Here is a 13,491-nt window from a genome sequence, read left to right as displayed (position 1 = left end):
AAAAAGGACACAGTGAACTTCTTTGCAGAACAGATACCGACTCACAGACTTTAAAAAACGTATGTTTTCCAAAGGAGACTGGTTGGGGGTGGGAGGATGGGCTGGGGGTTTGGGATGGAAATGCTATAAAACTGGGTTGTGATGATCATTGTACAACTACAAATGTAATAAAATTCATTGAGTTTAAAAAAAAAAGAAAAGGAGTTCCTGTTGTGGCACAGTGGAAACGAATCCAATTAGGAACCATGAGGTTGAGGGTTTGATCCTTGGCCTCACTCAGTGGGTTAGGGAACTGGCATTGCCATGAGCTGTGGTGTAGGTTCCTAGCCTGGGAACTTCCATATGGCACAGGTGCAGCCCTAAAAAGACAAAAGACCAAAAAAAAAAAAAAAAAAAAAAAAGAAAGAAAGAAAGAATGAAAGAAAAGAAATGTAGGAGTTCCTGTCATAGTGCAGCGGCAATGAATCTGACTAGGATCCATGAGGACACAGGTTTGATCCCTGGCCTCACTCAGTGGGTTAAGGATCCGGCGTTGCTGTGAGCTGTGGTGTAGGTTGCAGATGCAGCTCAGATCTGGCATTGCTGTGGCTGTGGCATAGGCCAGCAGGTACAGCTCCAATTCGACCCCAATCTACGAATCTCCATATGCCATGGGTGTGGCCCTAAACAGCAAAAATAAAATAAAACAAAAAGAAATGTAGGCATTCCCTTGTGGTGCAGTGGGTTAAGGATCTGGTATTGTCAATGGAGTGGTGGGGCTGCTGCTGCAGCCCAGGGTTTGATCCCTGGCCTGGGAACTTCCACATGCTGTGGGTGTGACCAAAAAAATTAAATCAAAACATTAAAAAATAAAGAGAGGCGTTCCCATTGTGGCACAGTGGAAATGAATCCGACTAGTATCCAGGAAGATGCAGGTATGATTCCTGGCCTCAGTCAGTGGGTCGGGGATCCAGCATCTTTGAGCTGTGGTTCAGGCCAGCAGCTGTAGTTACGATTCCACCCCTAGCCTGGGAACTTCCACATGCCAGGGCTGTGGCCCTAAAAAGCAAAATAAATTAATAGTAAACAAATATTTTCACTTTTAATTAAACATTAAAAAAGATACCAAACCTTTAGAGGGATCAACTTTTTAATAAAGATTCTTTGGAGAAATATTAAAAGGAAGGACGGAAAAATTATCAGTAAACAAAAATTCAAGTTTAAAATTATGGATGGATGAAACACTATAGAAGAAAATTTTATCACAAAATATTGAAATATTTTAAAATAAAGTTATTTTACTATTATAAATACTTTCATTTGTATATATTCACTTTGAATTTCAAAGTGAATTTCACAAGGTAATTTCTGTTTCATCAGCAAAACACCTGTTTACTGTTTAACAAACAATATTAAAGGATAGATGAAAATATTTACTAAATGTATTTTTCTCAAATAAATGCAAATCACTTTATTTCTGAAAACATTTAATTCTATTTAAACTCATTAGAATATTTATATTTAAATACACTAGTGTAATCTATATGTATTAAGCAAGTAGGAGCTTCTCAAAATGAAGAAAATACTCTGATTTGGCTTTAAAAATAATGAAGACGATTTAAAATGTAAAACTGAGCTTAAAAAAACATAGCCCAAACCACCTGCTTTTTAAAGTCACATCAGCCATTTACTTCTAAAAAACACTTATCAAAGCTATTTCTTTAAACCCAACATTCACTAATTCAACAGATGGGTTTTTAAAATGAGGAATGTAATTTTACTTTCAAGTCACTGATTATACACTCAACTGGTGGCTTAAAAAAAATAATTTTAGAATACATGAAGATCTGAATTAAAATATTCCCAACATTTTTCCAGGACTGGCTTGTTTTTAAAGATGATCTTTAAGCACAGATAGTATACAGAAATAATTGTTTGCAACTCTAAATAAAACCTATGAGGTCAACTCCTAAGGTAACATCACTGCTTTTTCCTTCTCTTATATGAATCATTACTGTGAACTCGGACTCGCTGGTACACAGAGGAGGCTATTTTCATGCTGTCTTTCTTTGTAAATGTCTTCTCCGTTGCTCCAGGTTTCCAAAGTAACAACTGTGCATCTTCTCCTCCAGTCAGCAAAGAATCATCCTGCATATTCCAGCAGAAAGATCGGACTGTAGCAGCATGCCCTCCCTGCAGACTGGTAACATGGACCAATCCCGATGCAGTACAGCTCATTATATGAATAATTCCTTGGTTTGTTCCTCCAACAACAAACAATCTGTCTGTCTTTTCATGATACAGGCCACCAATCAAATAGTCCAAAACACCTTCTTTCACATTAATGACTTGTCTGACATCCTGGATGTTCAAACGTGTAATTGGTTCATCGGTATCCAGATGATTAAGGTCCCACCAACAAAATCCTTCATCATGTGTCATGCAGTAAATCTGTTTATAATCTTTCCCAGACCAACCAATAGAGCTCACTGATGAAACGGAATTACAGGTTGTAACGAGTGCATCTTCTTCATTATCAGCACTGATGTCAAATACGTTTACCAAGCCATCAGTTGAACCTGAGACAACCATGTTAGGGTCTCTGGGATGGAAACATACTTGAGTGATATCATCACTGTGTGTCTCTGAATATGCACCTAATGGGTCTTTAGGAGCAGACAAGCCTTGAGAATTAATTCTTGCATCCCAAAATACCAACAATGCATCATCATCAACCTTTTCTGTACCAGCACAAATGATATGATCATTACAGCTGATATCAAAACTGATAAAAATATTGGAAGGGTAACCCTTGAACAGCTGGACAGGTTTATTACTGGCTAATCGAGCATCCCAACATTTTACAGTGCCATCAGCACAGGATGAATACACGCTGTCATGGGAACTGGCAAACTTGACTCCATTAAGTCCAGGATACCCTCTAAATTCTCGTAGTATGTTTAACCTTTCTTTATCATATATTCGGATTGATCCACTAGAACATAAAACAGCAACCAAGCTTCCTTTTTCTGCTGATATGGTCTTTGATGTGTCTATGCCAAGCAGATAAGTAGGTTCTTTAGTTTCTGAGGAACGTTTAACAATGTTCAAATTAGCAAATTGTTCCTCCATCTTCTCCATATCAGGAGTGTATCCAAGGGTGGTAAAAATCTGTAATAAAGCAAACATTAAAATTAAACCCAAAGCATCTCTACATTGTAATTAAATCAAGAACATTTCCCTGTGAGGGCTGGCATAAAACAAAAGAAATAAATTCTAATATTTCAATCATGATGTAATGAAAACTCAGCTGCCTCCTAATTCAACCACTTTCTGAATACTGAATCTACCATATATGGTTATGACAGTAAGAGAATTTAAAAAACATGAACATACACTGCTCAGTGATTCCTTTCGGCTCAAACCCAATCACTAGTCCTACTCATAGTCTTCAGCATGAGCTAGGATCTACACTTTGGAATCATCTCTTCCTGGCCCCAGCTGTCTTATACACCTATAGAATACAAACACAGATGTGTGGGCAGAAAAATGGTCCCTCAAAGATGTTCATGCCTTAATCCCAGGAACCTATGAATGTATTAGGTTACATGGCCAAGAGGAATTGAGACTGTAGATGGAATTAAGGCTGCTAATCAGTTAACCTCAAAATAAGGAAATCAGGAGTTCCCATTGTGGTACAGCAGAATGAACCCAATTGGTATCCATGAAGATGCAGGTTTGATCTCTGGCCTCACTCCATGGGTCAGGGATCCCGAGTTGCCATGAGCTGTGGTGTAGGTCACAGATGCAGCTAGGATCTGGAGTTGCTGCAGCTGTGGTGTAGGCCGGCAGCTGTAGCTCCGCTTTGACCCCTAGACTGGGAACTTCCATATGCCACGAACATGGCCCTAAAAAGCAAAATAAACAAATAAACAAATAAAATAAGGAAATTGGTCTGGATTATCTGTGTGGGCCCAGAGTCATCACCAGTGTCTTTAAAAATAGAAGGAGGCCCAGATATGACAGTCAGAGGGATATTACTGTGGAAGAAAGGTTCTGGACATACTGCTGTTTGTTTGGGGCAAAAAGCCTTTTAGAAAGCAGAAAAGGCAGGAAAAAGGCCTCCTTTAGAGCCTCCACATGGAAGTACAGCCCTGCTAACATCTTGATTTTAGTCCATTGAGACCCATTTTGGACTTCTGACATATAATAAGTTTGTGTTGTTTCCAGCCACAGAGTTTGCAGTAAATTGTTGTAGTAACAATAGAAAACTAACAGAGGTTCCCAGTAGGCATTCTGGAGATGTGCTTCTCAGGCAGCAGCAGCGTGTAAGCTGTGGAGCTGGAATGTGCACCTCAGCACCTTGGCTTCAGGGACTTGTGCCTTTACCACCACACCAGGTTGCCTCTCATGGAAGGGGATATACATTTTTTGAAGAGTTCAGGCCAGTTGTCTCGTAAAATGTCTCATATTCCAGGTTTTTCTAGTTGTTTCATGATTAAATTCCAGTTTAGCATTGTTATCAGGGATATATTTCAGGTGATCCTGGGTACTTCTTACAGTATTACATTAAGAAGTCTCATAACAGCAAGTTTGATCATTTTTTTGTTTGTTTTTTGTCTTTTTAGGGCCATATATACCCACGGCATATGGAGGTTCCCAGGCTAGGGGTTGACTCAGAGCTGCAACTCCCGACCTCTGCCACAGACACATCAACGTGGGATCTGAGCTGCATCTGCAACCTACACCACCGCTCACAGCAACACTGGATCCTTAACCCAGTGAGCGAGGCAGGGATCGAAGCTGTGTCCTCATGGATGCTAGTCAGATTCATTTCTGCTGAGCTACGATGGGAATTCTTGATCACTTAAGTTCTTGTTAAGGTTCAAACTGTCCCCAACTAGACCACTGAGAGACCCTTCAGGCCAGCTTCTGTGTGCATGTGATATATCATTATTACCATTAGTCTGAAAGCCCTGCACGGAACAACTCTGTATAGGAGTAAGATACATCTGAAAATGGTGAGCTTCCTTCAAGTATCCAGAGGCCAAATGGCCATTTACCCGCACAGCATAACTGTGGGTTTACAACCAGGTAAGCAAAAAAGGCCTCTTCCCTTAAATGTGCATGCTTGCTTCTGTCCCAGGACTAGAGCACAGGTTTCTTTGCCTGGGATACTTTCTCCACCTTTTCTGGGTAACTCCTCCCTGATAGTCAGATCTCAATATGTTACCTCCCCAGAGAGACCGTCTCTGATCAACCAACCTTAGGTAACCTATCACCCCCTATCATATTGCCTGTTTTACTAATGAAAAAATTAAAAATGCTTAATTATGAAATACTTCATATGTACAAAGAAGTAGAGAAAAAAGAAAACAGACATTCAAACACATTACCCATATTTAACAGATAGGAACATTTTATCATATTTGCTTCAGTTTTTCATTTAAAGAAATCCTATGATTAAGAAATCACATTTATATGTATATAACCATGTGTATATGTATTTAATGGCATCACATTATCTTTGCTGCAATTTGCTCTTTCACTCAATATTTTTGAAAAACCCCATTTTACTATGGAACTTATTACCTGACTTTCTTGCTTCTTTTGTTATCAATAAATGGTTGCTGAATAAAGAATGAATAATTGATTCACCTTTCATGCATTAAGAGCTGAAGAATTCTAGGAGAAACAGAGGAAACCTAAAATGATACTGCCTGTGACAGTGTGTTTGCAGGGGGAGCCTTGTTTATGGGAATTAGTAAATAATGGCATTCCTTAACAGTACTTTAAATAAAGCACAAAAAGGAAATACAGAGAAAGTGCTTATATTTGTAAGAAAATATTCAACACAAATTTACCACAAGCTATTCAAATATATCCTAAAATATGTGTCACTTAAGGGTATGCTGCCTACACTTCAAGGAAGAAATCCTTTTAAATTCCAGATCAAAACAACTGCCCATTGCTGAAATAGTCAAAGTTTTTTGTGTGTATTTTGTTTATTCATTTGTTTGGCTTTTTAGGGCCATGCCTACAGCGTATGGAAGTTCCCAACCTAGGGGTTGAATCGGAGCTACAGCTGCCGGCCTATATCACAGCTACAGCCATCTGGGATTTGAGCAACCTCTGCGACCTACACCACAGTTCAGAACAGCACCAAATCCTTAACCCCTGATCGAGGCCAGGGAATAAACCCATGTCCTCCTGGATATTAGTCAGATTCATTACTGCTGAGCCACAATAGGAACTCCCAAGTTGAATGTGGTTTTTAAGCTCAAGTCATCATTTATAGGACTATGACCATGCATTGCTACCTCAAGCACACAGTACTACTGTACTTCCTGGCATCATGCTGCCTGCAGAATCTGTTTCATGTGGAACAGTCCCTGGCAAGGCTTTAATCCAAAGGATTCTGGGACTAGTGAGGCAGGCAGAGTGGTCCAGATAGAACACAGAAAACTAACACTTTAAGACAATAGCAATGGTAACAACTGTCATGGCTGTCCATGTGACACACAGTTTAAATGCAATGTATTACTTCAAAAAAAGAAAGACATATTAGAGGGTAGGTAGGTCCCACAACACTCTCAAGCTATAGAGTTTATATTCATTCATCCACAGATACAAACAGTAGAATGGTTTAATTTCTTAGAGAAAACAGGAAAACCTCTAGCTTGTGCTTTAACACATTAATATGCAAGTGAGTCAGATGTGAAATAGAACTTCCAAGGCAACATAGTTAATCCTTAATGTTAACATACTAATGAATCATTCTAAAATGATGAATACACTCTCTATGTGTGCCCTTAGCTGAGTTTTCCTTGCAATGATCCACTTTCCAGTCCTCAAGATTAGCCAGAGGCTCTGTTCTTACTCTACACGTGCACAGAGCAGCCTCATTCACATTCATGCTTCAAGTGCCACCCACATGGCAACACTCTCCTCTGTTTACAAGTCCGTCTTTCCAAGGGTCTACTAGCCACTTGAACACGTCCCACTACGCCCCAAAGCACAACTGACTGTGTATGCTTCCCTCTCCCCCCACCAAGCCTTCCCCTTAAAAACAAAGACAACACATGCTTCTCAGTTTTCTCAATTTCGGTCAATGGTACTGCACTGTGACAACACTCTGACCTACCCAGTTATCTATACCAGAACCTCTGGGGAATATCCAATGCTCCTGCTTAGGGCTCTCATCCACTCTATTTCCAAATCCTGCTTTTGCTCCAGCCTGCTAAGAGAAAAATAAGGTTCAATCCATTTCTGTAGATCAAAACAATACTGACAACACCATAGAGTTCAACCTAACAAAAACATATAAAGAGAACAAGTAAGAATAACCATAATTTTAATCTTTTCTCCATTTGTTTCTGTTAGGTGCATAAAAGGAAGCTTAGTTAGCATCCTAGATTTCAACAGGCCAGTGAAAAGCCAAGGACACAGACTGAGCCTTTCTTTTACTAACACACACACAGACACACACACACATGAAAAAGGGCACAAAAAGAGAGGGACAGAAAAGAACACTAAAGCAAGAGTAAGGAGGTGAAAAGAGAAACGAAGAATAGCCAAAAGAGAAGGGCAAAGGAATGGATAAAAGAAAAGGCGGATTTATCACCATGACCTCTTGAATCATATTGCAGTTCTCATTTTCTCAACACTGAGATGAAACAAGAGAGAAGAGGTCTAAATGAAGTTTAGTAGAGTCTGAAGATGTGGTGATTGGCTTCAGTAGGGAAAAATTTTTTGTCCTTGTGTTCAAGGTCATGGCAAGCAATAATAACCAATTTAAATATTGGCCTAATTGGTTCTAAAAAAAATTGCTCATGTCTCATACTGACCCACTTAATGGAGATCAGGAAATAGCAGAACCCCAGCAGTGCCCTGGCACTGAGCCACCACGGTTTTTGTGGTCCTTACTGGGGTAAAGAATTCTCACATCTAACTATAATGCAATAGCTGGAAGACTTAGAAAGACACCCCAAAACACCATAAAACAAACACCTCAGAATAAGATTTCAGGAGGTGAGAATATTACATGTCTGATGAACTGCCATCTGGAAACACTTTAGGCGGGAAATGCTGACTATCTGAAGAACTATCCTTAGATAATTAGGAATTGATTACTTAATAACAAAATCTTTAAACATAAGTATTTCTTGTGTGGCTTTTGCCTTAGTAAGATATGCTATCTTTTATTTATTTATTTATTTGTCTTTTTGCCTTTTCTAGGGCTGCCTCCCGCGGTATATGGAGGTTCCCAGGCTAGGGGTCCAATCAGAGCCACAGCAACGCCAGATCCAAGCCTTGTCTGCAACCTACACCACAGCTCACGGCAACGCCAGATCCTTAATCCACTGAGCAAGGCCAGGGACTGAACCCGCAATCTCATGGTTCCTAGTCAGATTTGTTAACCACTGCACCACAACGGGAACTCCAAGATATGTTACCTTTACCAATCAAAATATTGTACTTCCTATTAAAATAAACCAAATAAATTTTATTTCTATATATAACACACATCCTAAATATATCTAGCTGCAACTAAGTATTGCTCTTATTCCTGAAGTGGCCAAGTTTGAAGATAAAATCTGATCAAAAGCCTAGCTAGCTTAAATAATTCCATAATGGAAAAAGAAGTAGGCTTCTTTCCCATTTAAACAAGATGAAAACATACATTTTACACCTATGTAGAAACTACTGATTACAAAAGGCAGTACCAGAAGTCCTTAGCATATTACTTTGCATGAAGTCAGAAATGTGCAGTATCCTTAGAGACAGATGTATTTCCATCTTTTGGGTATGAATGCTCACCATGCTTCAAAGATCGGACAGCATAAACAACAAATACTATTACATTTTTACTATTAGAGAGTAACGCTGGAGTTCCTCCGTGGCACAACATGACAGGCAGCATCTCTGGAGCACTGAGATGCAGCTTCAATCCCTGGGCTAGAACACCAAATTAAGGATCCAGTGTTGTCACACCTGGGGCATAGGTCCCAACTGCAGCTGAGATCAAATCCCTGGCCCAGCAACTCCATATGCTATGGGGCAGTGAAAAAAAGGAAAAAAAAAGAAAAAAAAAAAAAAAAAGAGTAACACTCGTATTTGAACTATATGTTGGATAAAGGAATAGTTTTCTTTTGAGACAATCTGTCAGATTTGGGTCAGAAAAACTAATTCTCCACAGCTGAAACTTAATAAAGCCCATTGAACACAAGAAACTAGCTCTGATGACTGCAAAATGCAGAGATTCAACTAATGTCTCAAGTTTAAGAAGAAGCTTAATAGGAAAAGTCATTCAGGAATGCATTCTAAGAACTTCACAATCCACACTAATAATTCAACTACAATATGCTACCACATCTATCAAACTGGTCTAGGATGATTGAGTCTCACAGAGAAGAAAATAATTACAATTGGAGTTCAATAAATGTCAGGCTATGTGCTAAAAACTTACATCTAGTTTTTTATCCTAATCATTTACTCTATGAGGTAGGTATTATCCCCATTTTACAGAGAAAATGAAGCTCAGAGAAACTAACTTACCAATGCTCATAGGTAATAAATGGAAAGATACAGGAAGAGTTTGATTTTGAAACCTGAATTTTAACCTTAGAACCAATGAACATGTGTTCATTTCAATTTTATGCTTTTCTATGTAAGTACTAAAGTAAGTGCCAACTTTATTATTATTATTATTATTATTATTATTATTTTGTCTTTTGTCTTTCTAGGGCTGCACTCGCGGCATATGGATGTTCCCAGGCTGTTGGTCTAATCGGAGCTGTAGCCACTGGCCTACGCCAGAGCCACAGCAACACCAGATCTGAGAGCTGCATCTGCGACCTACACCACAGCTCACGGCAATGCCGGGTCCTTAACCCACTGAGTGAGGCCAGGAACCGAACTCGCAACCCCATGGTTCCTAGTCGGATTCATTGCCACTGCACCATGATGGGAACTCCAAGTGTCAACTTTAATTAAGGAATATGCCTAAGACTTTGAGAGAAAGAATTACATGTTAATTCTACTATAGGCAGAGGAGAAAGAAAGGGAGCAGGATAACTTAAAAAACACACATCAGAGTTCCCGTTGTGGCTCAATGGGTTAAGAACCCGACTAGTATCCATGAGTATCACGGTTCAATCAAAAAAAGCAAAGAAAGAACCCGATTAGTGGGAGATCCCATTGTGGTGCAGCAGAACTGAATCTGACAGTATCCATGAGGATGCAGGTTTGATCCCTGGCCTTGCTTAGTGGGCTAAGGATCTGGCATTGCCATGACCTGTGGTTGTAGGTTGCAGACGTGGCTTGGATCTGGCACTGGCTTTGGTGTAGGCTGGCAGCTACAGCTCTGATTCCACCCCTTGCCTGGGAATTTTCATATGCTGCAGGTGTGGCCCTAAAACAACAACAAAAAACCCCAAAACACTCCATATCAACCTAGAAAAAGGTTACAATAAGTAACCATCACTTTTTATTTTTTGTGTGTCCCATTTTTTATTAAAGAATTTGTATGGAATAGAGAATAGTAAAGGAAACTCTCATGCAACCCATTACACCCCATAAAAAATTACATTTCTCAAGTTATTATTAGGGGCAGAGGGTTAAGTTATAAATCATACTCTATTTGAAGGGCAATTAAGAAACTCTAGTGGGGAGTTCCCATTGTGGAGCAGCAGAAACAAATCCAACTAGGAACCATGAGGTGGCTGGTTCGATCCCTGGCCTTGCTCAGTTGGTTAAGGATCTGGCGTTGCAGTGAGTTGTGGTGTAGGTCACAGACGTGGCTCGGATCCTTCGATGCTGTGGCTGTGGTGTAGGCCAGCAGTTGTGGCTCCAATTTGACCCCTAGCCTGGGAACCTCCATATGCCATGGGTATGGCCCTAAAAAGCAAAAGCAAAAGCAAAACCAAAAAAAGAAAGAAAGAAAGAAAGAAAGAAAGGGAGGTGGAAAGAAAGAAGGAAAGAAAGAAGGAAGGAAGGAAGGAAGGAAGGAAGGAAGGAAAGAAAGAAAGAAAGAAAGAAAGAAAGAAAGAAAGAAAGAAAGAAAGGGAGGTGGAAAGAAAGAAGGAAAGAAAGAAGGAAGGAAGGAAGGAAGGAAGGAAGGAAAGAAAGAAAGAAAGAAAGAAAGAAAGAAAGAAAGAAAGAAAGAAAGAAAGAGGCGGAAAGAAAGAAGGAAGGAAGGAAAGAAAGAAAGAAAGAAAGAAAGAAACAAACAAACAAACAAAACCTAGTGGACGCCTAGTACAATGGAAGCCCTCCCACTCATCCTCTCATCCTCCACTTCTCCTACACATGGCATCACCATGGTTTCAGGGCATGACCCCAGCTCCAGGCATTGATCCTAATTAACCCAAGGATAGTAACGCCATCCCTTTAACCAGTAACATGGTTCAGAAACCTGACATTTTTGTCAATCCATGCAAATATTCTCCTTCCAACTACTATCTGTTCACATGTGGAACACTTTAAAGTGTACCCATTCCAACTGGCAGGACGTACTTTTATTCCATGTATGAGAGTCAACATTTTCTGACTGTTCAAGTGAATTTGCAGTAAAGGTTTTGTTAAGGCAGCCAGAACTACCCTAATTAGTGATAATCAAATGAAGTCTTGAGCGTTCTTATCAAGTACTGACTTTATAGTTTTATTTTTGTTTTTGCTTTTTAGGGCCACATCTGCGGCATATGTTAAGTTCCCAGACTAGGGGTTGAATTGGAGCTACAGTTGCTGGCCTGCACCACAGCCACAGCAACACGGGATCTGAGCCTGATCTGCAACCTGTACCACAGCTCAGGGCAATGGTGGATACTTAACCCACTGCCCACTGAGTGAGGCCAGGGATCGAACCTGCATCTTCATAGATCCTAGTCGGGTTTGTTACCACTGAGCCACAATGGGAAGTCCCCTACAAAGAAATATTTAGAGAACATACTTTTAAAAGTCAAATCTCATTCATATTAAAGAGAGGGACTTTAATCTTTTGTTCCTGTTAGAACATTCTATTCTCTCCCTTTTCTTGCCTCTTTACATGTTTTTTTGCCCTTTCCTTTCAAAAGTAAAAGGGAAAAATAGGATACACAAAAGAACTGTCAGAAGACTATAAAAATCTAAGCTCTGTAATAATGGTAGGATCCTTGATTCTAAAGACATCAACAAAATAAGAAAAAACACTGAAATGATACAATGTTTTAAAAGTTAATATAAAACATTAAGTTTCTGTGTTTGTTTTTGCTTTTTAGGGCCACATTTGTGGCATATGGAGGTTCCCAGGCTAGGGGTTGAGTCGGAACTGCAGCTGCCTGGCCTATACCACAGCCACAGAAACATAGGATCAAAGCCATGTCTGCGACCTGCACCACAGCTCATGGCAATGCCGGCTCCTTAACCCACTGAGCAAGGCCAGGGATCAAACCCGAAACCTCATGGTTCCTAGTCGGATTTGTTTCTGCTGCACCAGGATGGGAACTCCACTGTGTATTTTTTTTTTTTTTTCTTTTTGCCATTTCTTGGGCAGCTCCTGTGGCATATGGAAGTTCCCAGGCTAGGGGTCTAATCAGAGCTGTAGCCACCGGCCTACGCCAGAGCGACAGCAATGCAGGATCCGAGCTTCATCTGTGACCTACACCACAGCTCACAGCAGTGCTGGATCCTTGACCCACTGAGTAAGGCCAGGGATCGAACCCACAACCTCACGGTTCCTAGTCAGATTTGTTAACCACTGAGGCACCATGGGAACTCCTCCTCTGTGTATTTTTAAAATGTATCTATACGTATCTTTTTTCCCCTTCTTTTCACTGCATCACCTGCTGCATATGGAAGTTCCCAGCCAGAGGTTGAATCAGAACTGCAACTGTAGTCCTACGCCATACCCACAGCCACACTGGGTTGGACCCACATCTGCAACCTACCCTGCAGCTTGAAGCAATGGATCCTTAATCCACTGAGCAGGGACAGGGATCAAATCCACATCCTCACAGAGACAATGTCAGGTCCTTAACCAGTTGAGCCACAACGGGAACTCCTGTAAAGTAGTTCCAGGAATTCCCGTCATGGCTCAGTGGTTAACGAATTTGACTAGGAACCATGAGGTTCCAGGTTCGACCCCTGGCCTTACTCAGTGGGTTAAGGATCCGGTGTTGTGAGCTGTGGTGTAGGTCGCAGACACTGCGTGGATCCTGTGTTCCTGTGGCTCTGGCATAAGCAGGTGGCTACAGCTCAGATTCGACCCCTAGCCTGGGAATCTCCATATGCCATGGGAGCGGCCCTAGAAAAGGCAAAAAGACAACAGATAAATAAATAAATAAATAAAATAGTTCCATGGTTCAAAATTCAACAGCTTCCAAAACTAATGTCTTAGAACATTTCTGTCCTCAAGACTCTTGCCTCTCCCAGGAAGCAACAAATGTTACCAGTTCCTTATGAATACTCTTAACAGGTTGTTAATTTGGAAATAATGCAGAGAAGTATTTGCATCTTATCGATAAACTGTCAGAG

General features: G+C 40.4%; 1 protein-coding gene across 4 annotated transcripts in view; it reads right to left on the bottom strand.

Annotated features, from left to right (window-relative positions):
- Positions 1–1,111: 1,111 nt before the first annotated feature.
- Positions 1,112–13,491, bottom strand: part of WDR89 (WD repeat domain 89) — a 35,875-nt gene continuing 23,495 nt past the window's right edge. For 2 of the 4 annotated variants that reach the window (XM_084983161.1, XM_021074245.2), the window contains 2 exons: positions 7,124–7,219; positions 1,112–3,150 (listed from right to left, as the gene is read on the bottom strand). In XM_084983161.1, coding sequence (XP_084839287.1) covers positions 1,960–3,120 — 1,161 coding nt within the window. In that variant the 5' untranslated portion in view covers positions 3,121–3,150; positions 7,124–7,219 and the 3' untranslated portion in view covers positions 1,112–1,959. The remainder of the gene's footprint in view (positions 3,151–7,123; positions 7,220–13,491) is intronic. The other 2 variants (XM_021074241.2, XM_021074236.2) reach the window with 2 other exon arrangements.

This window comes from Sus scrofa, chromosome 1, assembly GCF_054392235.1.
Source record: "Sus scrofa isolate SSC_HxYL_T2T_F1_AM1 chromosome 1, Sscrofa_HxYL_maternal_Yorkshire_Landrace_v2.0, whole genome shotgun sequence".
NCBI classification, from domain to species: Eukaryota; Metazoa; Chordata; class Mammalia; order Artiodactyla; family Suidae; genus Sus; species Sus scrofa.
The sequence above is the reverse complement of the archived record's forward strand: the minus strand, read 5'-3'. Positions and strand labels throughout refer to the sequence as shown.